Consider the following 18,314-nt stretch of genomic DNA (forward strand, 5'->3'; position numbering starts at 1 on the left):
CTGGGTAGAACATTAGAATTGTTTTTTTTTGTTTGTTTGTTTGTTTGTTTTTTGCCAGGGGCTTGTGTACTAGGAATTGAACTCAGGGGCCAATTCTCAGGTGATGCTGATGCTTCTGGTTTGACCAGGGACCATGTTTTGAGAACCCCTGCTGCAGACTTCTGAATAATATTGAGAATTAATTGTTGATACACCTTATTTTAATACCTTCAAAGTAAAGACAGAGTATCTTGGAGAGATTTTAACCCTTGACATTCACTGAATTCTCTTTCTCAGAAGAAATTTAAAAGAATAGGTCAAGTTTCTATAATACAACTCAAGGAAATAAAAGTGTGCTACTACAGTAGAAGAACTCCTACCAGGAGTGTAGTTGGTTAGTTGTTTTTAAGTTGTTATTACAGATGTATTGGATTACTTGGGTGAACCTAATACAGACATCAGTCTGTACGTCATATAGATAGAATGTATAACATTACATAATCCATTTAGATTCAGCTAATAGAGGGTTGATCCCTGATAACAAGAAAAAACAGGTGATCCTTAGATGCCTCCATGGAAACTGCCACCTCCCATATCTTCTTCAAAAAATATATGAAACATAAGGAAAAAATAGGAGTCACTGAAGAAAATACTAAAATTCCTATTACTACCATATTGTCAAGTGCTTGCAAGTACATTCAGATGTAGTTCACAGCATAGCACCTAAAAGCACAATTACCAAAGTAAATAGTAAATTAAATATAATAAGCTTTTATTAAATTAATATAGTTCATAGGATAGATAACATATCTCAGTCAAAAGTGATGGTCCTTTTATCACTGTTGTAAAAATCAATATATGGAAGACATGCAATGGCAAGTTCATCTTTTCTACATCCTTTAAGACAACATTTATTTGAGAATCCTCTGCGTTTTCTTTGAGGATGATTTCCCCAAAATAAAGTCTGTGATGTTTTAATTTTATTTTTGCTTTTCTTCTGAAATTTTATACTCTTATGAATATATGAATTAACATCATGTGATGAAGAAAATTCTCTTATCTTTTCAGGGGGCCAGTTGTCCTCTATATTCTGATTATCAGGTAATGACGGTATCCGCAAATTATTTATTGCTTCTCCCTGAGAGGTAGAAGTAGAGGCTGTTGAGAAACAAGAAAAAAAAATTTTATTAAAGTTTCCCTGAGTTTGACATTAAATTATAGGAATAACAAAAATCATCTAATTATTAAAAAACAATCACATTTTAAATAAAGAATAGAAAGTATGCTTATTCAAAGGTAATATATATTTTAACTAAAATAGTTGTAAGGTTTTTCTACAAAAAGGCTAGAATCGTTGAACATTTTTGTAATAACATTTTTAACTGTAATTATATTCATGTGTCATACAATTTAGCGTTTTACAGTATGTAAATTAGTGGCTTTTAATATATTCACAGGGTTGTACAACCATTACTACCATCTAAATCCAGAACATATCTATCACGCCCACATCAAGACAAAACAAACAAAAAACCCCCAACAACCAGCAGTCACTATTACCAGTCGTTGCCATTTCTTTCTCCTCCAAGCTCTTGGCAACCACTCATCTATCTTGTTTCTTTAGATTTGCCTACTCTGTATATTTCCTATAAATGGAAGCATATACTACGTGGCTGTTTGTGTCCGGTTTCTTTCATTTAGTATAACGTTTTCTATGTTCACCATGTAGCATATCTTCATTTCTGTATGTCTGAAAAAGTTTCCATGGTAGAGATATTCCACAGTACATTGTGTTTATCCGTTTATCTCCTATCACTGATGAACATTTAAGTAGTCTTCACTTTTGGGCTAATACAAAAAGCACTGTTATGAACATTCACATATAAGTTTTTATGTGTACATACTTTCAATTCTTTTGGCTATATACACAGGAGTGAAACTTCTGGAGCACATAGAAATTTTAACTTTTTGAGGAACTGGCAAACTTTTCCACAGCAACTACACCATTTCACAATCTTAACACAGACAAAATAGTGTTCCAATTTCTACATATTGTCACCAACACTTGATAGTTTCCATTTTCTGATACAGTTGTCCTAATGGATTTGAAATGTTATCTCATTGATTTTTTAATTTATATTTACCTAATGTTTAATGATATTGAGCACTCTTTTTATGTGCTCACTCGATACCTTCTTTGAATCAATGTCCATTTAAACCCTTGGTCCATTTTCTAAATTGGGTTGTCTTTTTATGGATGTTTTTATAACCAAGCGGTCATTAGAAACAATTTTGTTCTTCATCAAAATATAAAGAAATGGGAAGTGGTTTATGCTAAAGGAACAACAAATGATCTGACTTTTGCTGTTATGGTGCTCTTACTTATTCAACATCATTGGATATTATCCACAAAGAACCAAAACAACTCCAGAAGACAATTATTGGGAGACTTGTCAGACTTCCATCATGACACCTACCCATCTGCAGATCTTCTAGGAAGATATATTGGTCAATAGCCTTCACTGTAGATCCAGTCCCTATGTAGCATGACATTCAGGTGGTGGCACAGGTATCTCTGGCAGCTTTTAACTAAGTGTATTGTGGGAATCAGGAGCACAAGGCGGAGAGAAAATATTTGAAAATCTTTAGAAAAGGAGCACATGTAAAATTGGGGCCATGGAAGGCATGGTTGCTGAAGAGATTACCACCACTAAAAGATAAGTACTTTGGACAGAGACAATAGTAAAGATGCCATGAGGACATCTCAGGAAGCAACAAGACCATACTCACAGCAGGATCGAGGGTCAGGTAAGAGTTAAAACTCATATGAGAAGAGACCTTGCTCACACAGAGAGGCTAGAAAGTTGTTTCCCCAGGATTTGATTCACTATGCTCAGAGACACTCAGAGGTTGCTATAACCATGAAGCAAGGGGGACCAGCTACTACACAAATTGGCAGCAGGCCTTGACATTGTCTACATGGTCCTGGTAGTGCAGGAATGTAGGATAATGGAGTGAACGGATCACAGAGGCTTCTATCAAGATCTCAAAGGAAGGCCTGGAAGGTCAAGCAAAGTGTAGCAGGATTGGAATCCTTGTGTGAAGCCCACAGGAATATGGAGATGTAAGAATGAAGCCAAAGTTGAGGACAATCCCAGAGAACCCTGTAGAACCCTTCATGGATAAGAAACTCAGCTAAAGGTGAGCACTGCTCCAAAGGAGGCAGACCTGGAGCCCGAAGAAGGCTGTATACTGGAAGAAACAGGGACCCAGGGGAGATAGGTCCAAAGTAGACTCTAAGATTGGTGACTACTTGGGACTAAAGATGCCAGCAGAAAGTGGGAGCACATGACATTCCCGACATTAGGCAGGACCAGCTACACTGAGTGAGGCCAGCAGGGCAGAGGACAAACAGACAATGACAATCCAAAATTCCTTCATTCTTCCCTATCCATCCCCTGCGATGGATCAGTATCCACTTATCAAGGAAAACATTTGGCCTTTGTTTTTTGGGGATTGGCTTATTTCACTTAGCATGATATTCTCTAGTTTCATCCATTTATCTGCAAATGTCATAATTTCATTCTTCTTTATGGCTGAGTAATATTCCATTGTGCATATGGACCACAGTTTCTTTATCCATTCATCTGTTTAAGGGCACCTAGGTTGGTTCCACAGTTGAGCTATTGTATATTGAGCTGCTATAAACATTGATGTGGCTGCATCACTATAATATGTGGATTTTAAGTCCTTTGGGTATAAACTGGGGAATGGGATAGCTGAGTCAAAGGGTGGTTACATTCCAAGTGTTCTGAGGAATCTCCATACTGTTTTCCAAATGGTTATACTAATTTGCAGTCCTACCAGCAACGTATGAGTGTATCTTTTCCCCAACATCCTTGCCAACATTTATCTTTACTTGTATTCTTGATAATTGCCATTCTGACTGGAGTGAGATGAAATCTTAAGAGTAGTTTTGATTTGCATTTCTCTAACTGCTAGAGATGATGAACATTTTTTTATATGTTTGTTGAACGACTGAATTTCTTTTTCTGTGAAGTGCCTGTTCAGTTCCTTAGCCCATTTATTGATTGGGTTATTTGTTTTTCTGGTGTTCAAATTTTATAATCCAATGTTTTAAAATATGTAAGAAAAGATATAAGTTGGCAATTAATTGCTCACTCAGTTTGTTATTTGATATCCAGAAAAATATGATATAATATATTGTGGTTAAGGTTTGTTTGAAGTAAATAAAGAACATCTAATTAAAAAAAAAAAATGAAGCCAAAGCTGGAATGGATGCCCTGAGAATCAAGAGATGAAGAGATGCCAGGAACATGGAATGTTTGCTCAGGGAATCTGAAGGATGTGGACAGAGCCAGTTGAAGAGAGAGGCCATATGGGCTGTACCCTGCAAGGCCACAGGGTAGGGCTGCCCAAGTCACATCTTGCCACATGTGGCCCAGGTTCCAGACATGTAGTTATAGGACTTAATGTTTACCAGGCTTGGTTTTGGTCTTGCTTTTTTCTATGTCTCTGTTCTTCCCTTTAGGGATGGGAAAGTTTACTCTATGCCACCATATTGGATATATGTTACTTGTCTTGAGTATTAGTTGAGACTTTGGAATTGAGGACTTTTGAGAAATACGGGAACTGTTAGGATTACGAAGACTCTTGGAAATGTACTAAATGCATGTTGCACTATGAGATGAGAATGAGGTCTTGGAGGTCAGGGGTAGAATATTATGGTTTGGACATGAGCATCTCCTGCCAAAAGCTCAAGTCTTGGAAACATCATCTCCAGTGTGGAAATGTTCAGAGGTGAAAACATTAGATTATGAGAGTTGTAACTTCACCAACCTTCTTGAAAGATTTTCTTCACTTGGTTTCCAGGACACTACATTCTCTTTTCTTCCTACCTGACTAGCTATCCCCTTTTCTATCTTCTTTGCAAATTCTTCCTCCATGATTTTAAATTATTTTTGTCTCCTAAGGTTCATTTCTTGGTGCTCTTTTCTATCTATATTTGCTCTTGGTAATCTCCCTTAATCTTATGGCTCAAAAATCATCTATGTAACTATAACTCCTAAATTTCTACCTTCAAACAAGATTTTTCCTCTAAACTCTAGATTCATATAGAATATTCCCTATTCAACATTTCTACCTCAATATTTCTCACTTAAACAAACTCAATAGATTTAAAATTCTTCCTGAACTTTTAAAACTATGTTCAAACTGAATTATTAATATTGTCTTCCAAACCGGTTCCACTTGAAGCCTGGTCAATCTTGGTTAATGGAAACCCCATCCTTCCAGGTAGTCCACATAAAAACTTTAGAATCACTTTTTATGTTTAAAAGTCATTATTTATTTCTTTTTGCTCATTTCTCACATCAGATCTTCCCAAATATATCCAGATTATAACAGTTTTCACTACTTCCACTGCTACAAACTCTAAGACCCTCATTAGCAGACCTCTCTGCTTCTACAGTCTATTCTCAACATAGCTGGCAGAGTGATCCCTTTAAAATAGCAATCATGTCACTTCATGCTCAAAAATATGTAATTATTCCCTGTATCAGTTAGAGTAAAACATAAAATCTTTTAAATGGCCTAAAAGATCCCATTTTAACTTTCTTGACTGATACTTCTCTGACCTACCTTCTACTACTTTCATCCACTCTCTCTGTTCCAGTCATCCCAGCCTACTTGCTGTTTCCTGTATGTACCAGGCAAAGATGTCTTTGCTCAGTATTTCCCTTTAAGTACTCTTCCCCAGATAGTCCCTTGCCACCTCTGTCTTAATCCATTTTTGTTGCTTTAAACAGAATACCTGATACTAGGTAATTTAAAATGAACATAAATTTATGTACCTAATGGTTCTTGGGGGCTAGAAAATCCAAAAGCCATGATGCCAGCACCTGTGAGAGCCATCATGCTGCATTATCCCATGGATAGTAGGTAGAGGGGCAAGAGGAGGCAGGAACAAGAGAGCAAGAGAGGAATGAACATGCTTTTACATATAATTCACTCTTGTGATAATCCACTCCCCTGATAATAATGTTAACATCATTAATCCATTTATAAGGGCAGACCCCTTTTAACCTAATCACCTCTTATTAAGTGGTACCACCAACATTGTTGCATTGGGGAGTAAGTTTATAACATTTGAACTTTGATGGACACATTCAAACCACAGAAATATCCTTTCTCGAATATCACCTTTTCAATGAATTCTACTCTGATCACCTTTCAATCTGTGTACTCTTTGTCCCCATTACCGTATTTATTTTTTATTTTTCTGTAGCTATTATTATCTTCTAATATTTCCTTATTTACCACATTTAATATTTATGCAAGTTCCATGAGGCAGAATCTTTGTTTTGACCAATTATGTATCCCAAGGATCTAGAACAATGCTTTATACTTAGTTGGTATTCCATAAGTATTTGCTGAATTAATTAATAAAAATTTTAAAATCATACTATACATAAGAATGCAAAAAGAAGTTCTTAATAATTTCAGCCCTACACATAATTATTAAAATAAAGCTCTTAGCAAGTTTCTGTGTCTTAGTAAAAATTATATAGCATGAACCTACAAATGTAATACCTAATGGAGAAATTTAAATGCAAGCTCTTTAAGACTGGAGACAAGACACTATTTATTATCACTATTTAACATGACTAGACAATCTAGCCAACTCTATATGGAAAGGAAAAAATGGTAGCAGGTTAAGAAAGAAATTGAAAAACTATCATTTGCAAATGATAGAAAAACCTATACAATCAGAAAACTATTAGAACCATGAAAATATTTCAGCATGGTTTCTGGATCAATGTCAACCTTTCAACTGAGTTTCTCTAACCAATGATCACTAATGAAAAAGTCTAATTCACAACTATTTATAATTGCATCAAAACAGTGTTAAGTATTGACAACAAATAATACAGAAAGTCTACATGGAGAAAACTTTAAAATCCTGATAACAGACATTTCATGTTTTTGATTAAGATGACTTTAATGTTATAAAGATGTTAATTCTCTTCAAATTCAGCTCTACATTCCACGTGCATCCCAATTAAAATTTCAGATGATTTAAAAAAAAAAACATACCATTAATTATATATAGGAAAGAATAAAGGTTGGAGATTAACTTGGTCAATCTTAAGGGAACAAAATTTTAAAAAGGTAAAACTTTAGACTTGCCCCCACAGATATATGACATACTACAGAGTTACAGTGTTAGAAACAGTATAGTAATATTACAAGGTCAAACAAATAGACCAGCAAAATAGAATAGGAAGCTCAGTCAAATTTAATAAATGATAAAGGTGGGCCCCTGTAAAGCAATGGGAAAAAATGATTGGTAAAGGTGTTCAGAAAACTAGCTGCCTATATAGAGAAAAATAAGACTTGTTGAGAAAACTAATACAAGATAGTATCCCTACCTTGACCAGAACCAAAAATGAAACCCAAAAGAATTAAGGACATAATGTGGAAAGTAAAAGTACTACTACCATATTTGAATAACTGTTAAATGTCAAATGAATAACCAAAATTCCCCCCAACAAAAAACAGCCAAATTAAACAAAACAAAAACAGAAATATTTCAGAAAGAGAAAAACCAAAGGGCTAAGATGCATGTGAAGATATGTTCAAAACAAGAGCAAACTGAGGAAAAAATGAGTAGTGTTAGAAGCAATGAGCTAAATGTTCACATGACAACAATAAGAAAGAGATCTTAAATTCAATTTATATATAAATAAATTCAATTTATTTATATCATAAAAGATACACAGGAAGCAATGCATAATTTGAAAAAACTTATAAAAACAAGCATACATAAAAAATGTATTGGAAAAGCTGCCTATGAGAGGAGGGGAATGGAAGTAGAAAAGGGGGTTAAGCGAAGATAATGATGCTCTGATATACTGTACAGTTTACTTATGCTTTTCTATCTTCAACTCTGTTAACCTTATGAAGACAGGAGCTTAACTGTTTCCTCTTATATCCCAAGCACCAAGAGAATGTGTAGCACATAACATTTACTCAGATGTTTTTAAATTAGGCTGGTGCAGTGGCACATGCCTATAATCCCAGGCCCAGGAGGTAGGTCCAGACGACGGGGAACATCACAGAGGAGGGCTGCCCAGTTCAGGTGGTAGTTCTGGACTGAAGGGAACTTCTCAGAGGGGAGCTGCCCAGAGAGACATCCCCACCACATGAGTCTTCCCTGGTGGGCAAGGCTTTCCCACCAGGGTGGTAGAACCAGAGACACAGGCCCAGACCAGCCATGCCCCAGCCTGCAGTCTAGTTCCCCTTTGGCTGACCATCAGTCAATAAGTGAAGGTGCCTCTGCCCACTAGTAGGGAATATACCCCACCTGAAGGCCACTACCCCTAGAGGGGCAGCTTTCTTGTGGAGCATTGCATTAGCAAGTTCCTCCAAAACTTCAGGCTACTGAAGGCTAGGAGGTGAGATACTGGAAATCTACAGAGACACAATAAGTCAATAGAGGAAATCTAGAGTTTCGCTACTAGAGGAGTAGATACCTGACCAAAATGAGAAAACAAGGGAAGGAAATGTCCCAAACAAACCTAGATGCTACATCAATAAAATCCAATGACAGCATGGCAGAAGAAAGGTCAGAAAGGGAGTTCAGAATGTACATAATTAAAATGAACAGAGAAGCAAGCGATGAGATGAAAGAACAAATGCAGGCTTTGAATGATTGCACCACACAACAGTTGAAAGAGTAAATATGGGAAGAAAAAGATCATTTCAATAAAGAGTTAGAGATACTGAAAAAAACAAACAGAAATCCTTGAAATGAAGGAAACAATAAACCAATTTAAAAACTCCATAGAAAGCATAACCAGTAGGATAGAACACCTGGAAAACAGAACCTCAGACATTGAAGACAAAATATTTAATCCTGAAAGTAAAGTTGACCAAACAGAGAAGATGGTAAGAAATCATGAACAGAATCTACAAGAATTATGGGATATTATGAAAAGGTTAAATTTAAGAATTATTGGGATTGAAGAAGGCACAGAGAAACAAACCAAAGGAATGAACGATGTATTCAATGAAGTAATATCAGAAAATTTTCCAAATCTGAAGAATGAAATGAAAATCAAGTACAAGAGGCTTATAGTACTCCAAATATACAAAATTACAACAGACCCACACCAAGGCATATTATAATGAAAATACCTAACATACAGAATAAAGACAGAACTTTAAAGGCTGCAAGAGAAAAGAATCAAAGCATATTCAGGGGGAAACAATACAGATATCAGCAGATTTTTCAACCCAGACCCTAAAAGCAAGAAGAGCCTGGAATAACATTTTTCAGCCATGAAAGAAAACGGATGCCAACCAAGAATCTTATACCCAGCAAAACTTACCTTCAGATTTGATGATGAAATAAAATCCTTCCATGAATTTACAAAAAAAAAAAAAAAAAAAGCCAGCATTACAGAACATTCTCAGCAAAATACTCCATGAGGAAGAGATGAAAAACAATGATGCAAATCAGCAAAGGGAGGAACTACCCTAAAGGAATAGCCAAATAAAGGAGAAACCAAGTTGTGTCAAAAACCAAAAATGAGTCAAATGACTGGGAATACAAATCATAGTTCAATAATAACCCTGAATGTTAATGGCCGGAACTCATCAATCAAAGACATAGACTGGCAGATTGGATTAAAAAGAAAGATCCAACAATATGCTGCCTGCAAGAGACTCATCTCATAGAAAGAGATACCCACAGACTAACGGTGAAAGGATGAGAAAAAACACACCATGCACATGGACTCAGCAAAAAAGCCAGAGTATCCATCCTCATTTCAGATAATGTGGACTTCAAGCCAGTTAGTCAGAAGGGATAAAGAATGACATTTCATACTGCTTAAGGGAAGCATAAATCAGCAAGACATAACAATCATAAATATCTGTGCTCCAAACAGTGGCTCATCCATGTACATCAAACAAATCCTTCTCAATGCCAGAAATCAAATAGACCATAACACAACAATACTAGGTGACTTTAACACACCTCACCCCACTGGACAGATCTTCCAAACAAAAACTGAACAAAGAAACCATAGAACTCAAAAACACAATCAATAATTTAGACTCAACAGACATATATAGAGTATTTCATCCATCAACAAGTGAATACACTTTCTTCTCAGCAGCACATGGATACTTCTCTAAAATAGACCATATGTTATGTCTCAAAGCTACTCTTAGCAAATGCAAAAAAAATAGAGATACTACTTTGCATTCTATCAGATCATAATGGAATGAAATTAGAAATCAATGATAAAATAAAAAACAGAAACTTCTCCAACACCTGGAGACTAATACACTATTGAATGCATGAAAAACAGAAGACATCAGGGGAGAGATAAAAATAATTTTAGAGGTAAATGAGGAAAACAATATAACATATCAAAATCTCTGGGACTCTATGAAAGTATTAAGAGAAAAATTCATTGCATGGAGCGCATTCAATAAAAGAAGAAAGAGTCAACAAATAAACAACCTAAAATTAAAGCTCAAAGCCCTAGAAAAAGAAGAAAATATCAACACCAAAAGTAGTAGAAGACAGGGAATAATTAAAATCAGAGCTGAAATAAATAATTGAAACAAAAGAAACAATTGAAAAAATTGATAAAGTAAAGTTGCTTCTTTGAAAAAATAAACAAATTGACAAACCCTTAGCCACACTAACAAAGAGAAGGAGAGAGAAAACTCAAATTACTAAAATTCGGAATGAACAAGGAAATATCACAACAGAATGATTGAAATATAAAACATAATTAGAAGTTATTTTGAAAATCTATACTCCAACAAAATAGAAATTCTCAAAGATATCAACAGGTTTCTAGAGACATATGAATTACCTAAACTGAATGAGGAGGACATACACAATTTAAATAGATCAATTTCAAGTAATGAAATAGAAGAAGTCTCAAAAACCTATCAACAAAGAAAAGTCTGGGACCAGAAGGGTTCTCAGCCGAATTCTACAAAATCATTAGAGAAGAACTCATTCCAATACTCCTCAAAGTATTCCATGAAATAGAAGAGGAGGGAACCCTTCCAAATTCATTCTATGAAGCCAATATCACCCTGATACCTAAACCAGACAGAGACACATTGAGGAAAGAAAATTTCAGACCAATATCCTTAATGACCATCGACGCAAAAATTCTCAACAAAATTTTAGCAAATTGCATACCAAGTTATATTAAAAAGATAATGCACCACAATCAAGTGAGTTTTATCCCAGGGATGCAAGGTTGGTTCAACATATGGAAATCAATAAATGTCATTCACCATATCAACAGACTAAAAGTCAAGAATCACATGATTATTTCAATAGATATGTAGAAAAAGTATTTGATAAAATACAGCACCCCTTCATGCTGAAAACACTAGAAAATATAGGGATAGTGGGAACATTCCTTAACATTGTAAAGGCCATTTATGCTAAGCCCATGGACAATATCATTCTAAATGGTGAAAAACTGAAAGCATTCTCCCTAAAAACTGGAACAAGGCAGGGATGCCCTCTTTCACCACTTCTATTCAACATTGTCCTTGAAACTATAGCCAGAAAAATTAGACAGACCAAAGAAATTAAAGGGATATGAATAGGAAAAGAAGAACTCAGATTGTCCCTATTTGCTGATGACATGATTATATATTTAGAGGAACTGGGAAATTCCACTAGAAAACTTTTAGAACTCATAAGTGAATTCAGTAAAGTAGCAGGATATAAGATCAATGCTCATAAATCTAATTCATTTTTATACATAAGTGATGAATCCTCAGAAAGAGAAGTTAGGAAAATTAACCCATTCACAATAGCCTCGAAAAAAATAAAATACTTGGGAATCAATCTCACAAAAGAGGTGAAAGACCTCTACAATGAGAACTACAGAACACTTAAGAAAGAAATTAAAGAAAACCTTAGAAGATGGAAAGATCTCCCAAGTTCTTGTATAGGCAGAATTGATATTGTCAAAATGGCCATACTACCAAAAGTGCTATACAGATTCAATGCAATTCCAATTAAAATCCTGATGACATACCTCACAGAAATAGAGCAAGCAATTATGAAATGCATCTGGAAGAATAAGAAACCCAGAATAGCTAAAGTAATCCTTAGCAGTAAGAGTGAAGCAGGGGGGGTATCACAATACCAGAACTTCAACTATACTACAAAGCAATAGTAACAAAAACAGCATGGTATTGGTACCAAAATAGGTAGCTCAGTGGTGCAGAATAGAGGACATGGACACAACCCCAAATAAACACAATTTTCTCATACTAGACAAAGGTGCCAAAAACATGCAATGGAGAAAAGATAGCCTCTTCAACAAATGGTCCTGGGAAAACTGGAAATCCATATGCAGCAGAATGAAACTAAACCCATATCTCTCACCTGCACAGAAACTCAACTCAAAATGGATCAAGGACCTTGGAATCAGACAAGAGACGCTGCATCTTATAGAAGAAAAAGTAGGTCCAAATCCTCAACATGTCAGCTTAGGATCAGACTTCCTTAACAAGACTCCCATAGCACAAGAAATAAAAGCAAGAATCAACAACTGGGATAGGTTTAAACTAAAAAGCTTTCTCTCAGCAAAGGAAACTATCAGCAATGTGAAGAGAGAGCCTACAGAGGTGGGAGAAAATCTTTGCCACTCATACTTCAGATAGAGCACTAATTTCCAGAATATATAAAGAACTCAAAAAACTCTGCACCAAGAATATAAATAACCCAATCAACAAATGGGCTAAGGAAATGAATAGACACTTCACAGAAGAAGATCGACAAGCAATGAACAGATATAAGAAAAAATGTTCAACATCTCAAGTAATAAGAGAAATGCAAATCAAAACTACCCTAAGATTCCATCTCACCCCAATTAGAATGGCAATTATACAAGGAACAATAGGTGTTGGAGAAGATGTGGGGAAAAAGGTACACTCATACATTGCTGGTGGGGTTGCAAATGAGTGCAGCCACTCTGTAAAGCAGTGTGGAGATTCCTTAGAAAACTTGGAATGGAACCACCATTTGACCCAGCTATTCCACCCCTAGGCCTGTACCCAAAGGACTTAAAATCAGCATACTAGAGTGATGCAGCAACATCAATGTTTATAGCTGCTCAATTCACAATAGCCAGATTGTGGAACCAACCGAGATGCCTTTCAATTGATGAATGGATAAAGAAACTGTGGTATATATACACAATGGAACATTACTCAGCCATAAAGAAGAATAAAATCATGGCATTTGCAGGCAAATTGATGAAATTGGAGAACATTATGTTAAGTGAGATAAGCCAATCTCAAAAAACCAAAGGACAAATGATCTCTCTGATAAGCAGATGATGATACATAATGGGGGGTGGGAGGGAGGCGAGAATGGAGGAAGGAGGGACTGTATAGAGGGAAAAGAGGGGTAGGAGGCTGGTGGGGGAAGGAAAAAGCAACAATGAATCAAACACCATTACCCTATGTAAATGTATGATTACACATATCGTATGCCTCTACTTCACGTACAAAGAGAGAAACAAGGTGTACCCCATTTGTTTACAATAAAAATAAATTTTTAAAAAATCAAGCCACCATTAAAACAATAAATTTTTCTATTTAATTAAAAAAAAATGTAGAAAGGACTATGGGTGTAGCTCAGTGGTAAAGTTCCCCTGGGCTCAACAATCCTCAGTACCAATTTTTTTAAAAAAATTGTTTTATTAATATGTAAAGAGAGGAACCCTATATAGACTAGTTGTGATGATATCTAAAATTACAAACAGAAAACCAGGAATAGATGAATAAGACCAAGAATAAGATGGATCACAATCTAACTGGAAAAGATTATGAAAAGCTGATGTTGAAACATGAATGATTTCACCTGGCTACCTTCAGCCATAGTTTAGAAGTATGATATCTCTTTTATGGGGCAACATTCTGGGTAGGTCTTAGAGACACAGCCCACACATCCACTAACAAGAAGCACACAGATTCAAGTTTTGTATGAGTAGCTCTGAAAAAAAATACTTTTTAATATCAGTGTACACACCATCTTTTCCTATCAGAGTCAAACAGATCCTTAGAAGATTAAAATCATGGAGAGCTGACTTGATCTAACATAGTAATGTGTCCTGTTGGTAACAGCTAAATAAAAATTAATAAATGTTTTAGCTACACCATAGGTAAAATAAATGGCGTAATTATATTATCAATACTGGAAACCCATACATTTCAATTTCTAAATTATTCATTGTAAATTAATAGGACAGAATAAATGACATCTTCCCTTACATACTAGTAACTCTTACATTTTTGATATACATTCAAACAGATTTTTCTTTCTTCCACACATTTCAAAACAATGGTGGCACATGATATTTCCACCTCAGCAGATTATCCTTTACCTGATAGTTGCCATATTTACAGGCTTAATGGGTGTGACAATTCTGAAACAGTATCAGACACATTTGAAACCCTAGTTCCATTGCAGGTTCCCTCTCATTGATTTAATATCATTTATTCCTCTAAGAAATTATAAATAACAGCATATCGTCTTCAGAATAGGCTTTGTTGAGAAAAGGGATTCCAAACTTTCTTTAAACAAATTCTAGCTTGAAGGTGTGAAGGTGAAATTTGGCTATGGTGTAGGTGGTGAGAAATCAGCATTTGATGTAAGAAAAATGTACATTCAATGAAGCCAAAAGGGAATACCCTCTCTGTACATGAAAGCAAGCTTGGACTAATTGATAGCTGAGGTTCATAGGGCAGAGGATTTGGAAAGCACATATTACTGATGCAGGTAGTAGCTTCTCACTGAATTCTCTGTCAGAATATGAAATCTAATGAAATGCCTGAAAGACTGCACCAATGACAGAGTTTCCTTTGAATTAATGTGATAGTTAGTAAACCTAAAATAAAAGAAAGTGGAAGAAAGAAAAAGAGGAAGGAAGAAAACAGAGAGAAGGTGAACTGGACCTTGTAACTTAAATATTGCCCACCAACTTGTAGCATCAGCATCACCCAAAGCACTTGTTAAAAATGTGAAATCTCAGACCCTACCACTGACTTAGACTCTGTATATTCTATATCAACAGAATTTCCAGGTGATTCATATGAACATTAAATCTGAGAATCACTGAACTAAATCAGAAGTAGAAGACTTTGGGGAGAGAGACTTTCTCCTTTGCAAGAGGACAAGATAAGTTTATTTGTAATTAGGTTTGATGGAGTAAAATAATCAAGATTTAGTCTGATAGCTTCTGTCTCAAAGTTTTCATTCCCTTAACTGCTATAGTTGAATTACTCCATTCTTCCAACCAGCCATCCCTTCATTCATTCATCACTCACTTAAAAAGTTAAATTAATGAGTGCTTAAAATGTGCCAGCACTGTTTGTTTCAGTCATCTACATTAGTGTTTATTTTTGGTATGATCATTGACTCTTGCCTAAATTTTAGTTGACTTTTGCAAGAGTTGTCCAAAAATCAAGGGCATTACTTTAAAAGGCAATAATTTCAATGACTATGCCGTGAATAGAATATGAACAAAGTGCATTTTCTATTAAAACAGCAAATCATATAAGAACTAAAATACGTTAGTCACAAAATGTAAAAATGTATTTGGAAGACACTGATAGATGTGACACAAGAATATTCTCCTAAAGACTGCTTGAAAGCTTAAGGTATAAATTAAATATACTAAGCACAGATGATATGCTAAGTCCTTTCCTAGGCATTTCAGATAAGAGCATGAATGAGGTAGTCCCCATAATATGTTGGGGTATGCATGGCTGGCTTTATAGGTGTGAGATCTGTGCAGCTGCCCAAGCTATGCAAAGTTCTTTTGTTGCAGCCTTGAAATTCTCAATAATTTAATCTTTGAAGTAGTAGGTGAAGTGTAAGTACATGAACTTTCAAGTGAAGTCTGATGGAGAATAGATCATTAGCGTTGAGTAGAGGCAATGCAGACAAGAACGGATAAAAGCTTTGCATTTTAGTACATTTGGCTCTTTTCTTCTTTTACAACAGTGGATTGGGCATTGGGTTGGGCCAATTATTAACCAGTCCTAATGACAGTCAAATAAAACTACTGCACGGGCCACATACTGGAGCAGAATACAGCATGAAGCAATTGACAGGGAAAATATCTATGGTGGGCTGTGAAGGACAAAAAGAAGGTGCCGAATGATAAGGTCCCACCAGCAAGGTGAAGTGGGGGGGGGGGGTACAGTGTTCTTATAAAATCGTGTACATTAATATGTATATACATTTATTTTCCCTAAGATTTTTTTTTTTAAATGTCTTCTCATATAGAGATTTAATATATTCTCGATAGACTGCCTTTTAAAATTTTTTATTTACCTGTGTACTGGGCACAAATTCCACTTCCTGCACAAGCTCACTATCTCGCAGAGCAAACTCGAGGATAAAGAATGTACTCAGGTAAACAAACATGCCTTGGTTTAGATTTTTTACCTGGCTTTGTGACTCTTCCCCCCTCAGGGAAAGGGGTTTGCGGGCTTTTGAAATCGTCTGGGTTGAAGGCTTCAATCTTCTCTGAAGCCTGGGGAATCGACTCTGCCAAAAGGGCGTCCTCCTCAAGCCGGAGCAGGCTCCAGTTAGTAGTGCCACAGAGTTTTTCTATTTCTTTCACCAGGTACCTGCCGCACAGCCTCCTGGTTCTGCTTAAGTCTGCCCCCAGTTGACAGGAGAACCGAAGCACCAGGAACCCAAACCACATCAGATATAAACCAAAGAGCTGCGTCATCCCTGAATCCTCCAGCGAGATGCTGGTATCACTGCAACGGCTGGCTGGCTGCCCGCCTGTCCCGCCCCGTCCCCATTTGCGCATGCGTCCCAGTGGTCTTCACAGCATCGGCAGGCCTCCTGGTGGACTTCGGTTCTTCCTCCAGCCCTCAGCAATTCCGGGGTGATAAACTTCAGCTCTCAAGTAAGAACCTGGAATACCCTTTCTCCTTTAGATCCATTTTTTTTTTTTGCCTTTCTCATGGGGAGTATTTTAATGCAACCTAACAACACTAGACCCCTGTTAACAGAAAATGTAGCCATGAAACAGGTTGCTGCCTTCTTGTAAACATAATATGATGGTGTTTTTACTGTAAATATGAAATCATCTGTGATTGTAGCATGAGTTGAAAATTAATTCTTTTCTGCCAAAGATGTATCCTTGTCCTATTTAAAAAAAAATTTTTTTTTTTAAGTTGTAGATGGGCACAAAACCTTTTATTTACTTATTTTTATGTGGTGCTGAGGATCAATCCCAGTGCCTCACATGCTAGGCAAGTGCTCTACCTCTGAGCTACAGCCCCAACCCCTCCTTGTTCTATTTTATTAACAGTATGATTACATCAGTTGCTTTTTCATCTTCTAACATAACGATTGTAACATGTTTATCACTTTAGTCAATAAAAGCACAGGCTACATTTCCTAAACAAGTACATATTTAAGTGACAAAATAATTTTAGTGACTTGTCAATTTTAACACCATTCAAACATAAAAATCACAAACGATGCAGTGATCTAGTTGAGTACTTTTTGGGTGCTAGTCAAATGGCCTTTGCTCACAAGCAAACTGTGAAAAAAATCTAACTTGAATTTTTCTCCCCAAAGGAATTCAAACACTTTGAGACCAGTTTCTATAATGCTTCTAAGAGATTGAAATAACAGTTTTAAGTGACTAAGTGAATTATTCTCAGAAATTGTTTCTGTGTGTACCAAGTATGAACTATAAACACATTCTCTTGTGTGCAAGAAATATCCACTAACTTCACTTTAATAAACCAGCTATACATCAAAACTCTAGCACTGCAAGAAAAATTATTCTAAAGACATATAAATTCAGTTCTGACATTTTTCCGTGCCTTGAAACCTGGGGGATTTACACCATATTTTCAAATCAATACAGTTTCATAGTCCTCCCAGTTTCCAAAGAAAACACCTTGAGGAATTGCTTGTATTGCCCAAAACTCAGTGTTAGCTTCCCTTATTGTGGGCAGGGAAAAACTAACCAAAGTTGGGTGTTTATTCATTAGGACAATATACACATCCCATTCCAAGTCACCCAGATCACTAAGAACAACCACATTCTATATTGCGATAAACATTTCTTGAAAAATAACCTTCTCTATTTACTATAAAAATTAAATATTTCCATGATGGTAGCATGAGTTAAAATTAATCTTTTTCTACCACAGAAGTATCCTAGTCCTATTTTATCAATGATATAATCACATTAATTACTTTTTAATCTTAA

At 35.9% G+C, this 18,314-nt stretch overlaps 1 protein-coding gene across 1 annotated transcript; it reads right to left on the reverse strand.

Moving 5' to 3' along the window:
• Nucleotides 1–790: 790 nt before the first annotated feature.
• On the reverse strand, nucleotides 791–16,892 carry INSL6 (insulin like 6; the record flags this gene model as incomplete). The annotated part of the gene is made up of 2 exons (XM_079112146.1): nucleotides 791–1,137; nucleotides 16,517–16,892. 2 exons carry the CDS (start codon nucleotides 16,890–16,892, stop codon nucleotides 791–793), a joined length of 723 nt encoding a protein of 240 aa, XP_078968272.1.
• Between the last annotated feature and the right edge of the window lie 1,422 nt (nucleotides 16,893–18,314).

The sequence above is a fragment of the Sciurus vulgaris genome (genome assembly GCF_902686455.1).
Source record: "Sciurus vulgaris genome assembly, chromosome: 15".
Classification (NCBI taxonomy): Eukaryota; Metazoa; Chordata; class Mammalia; order Rodentia; family Sciuridae; genus Sciurus; species Sciurus vulgaris.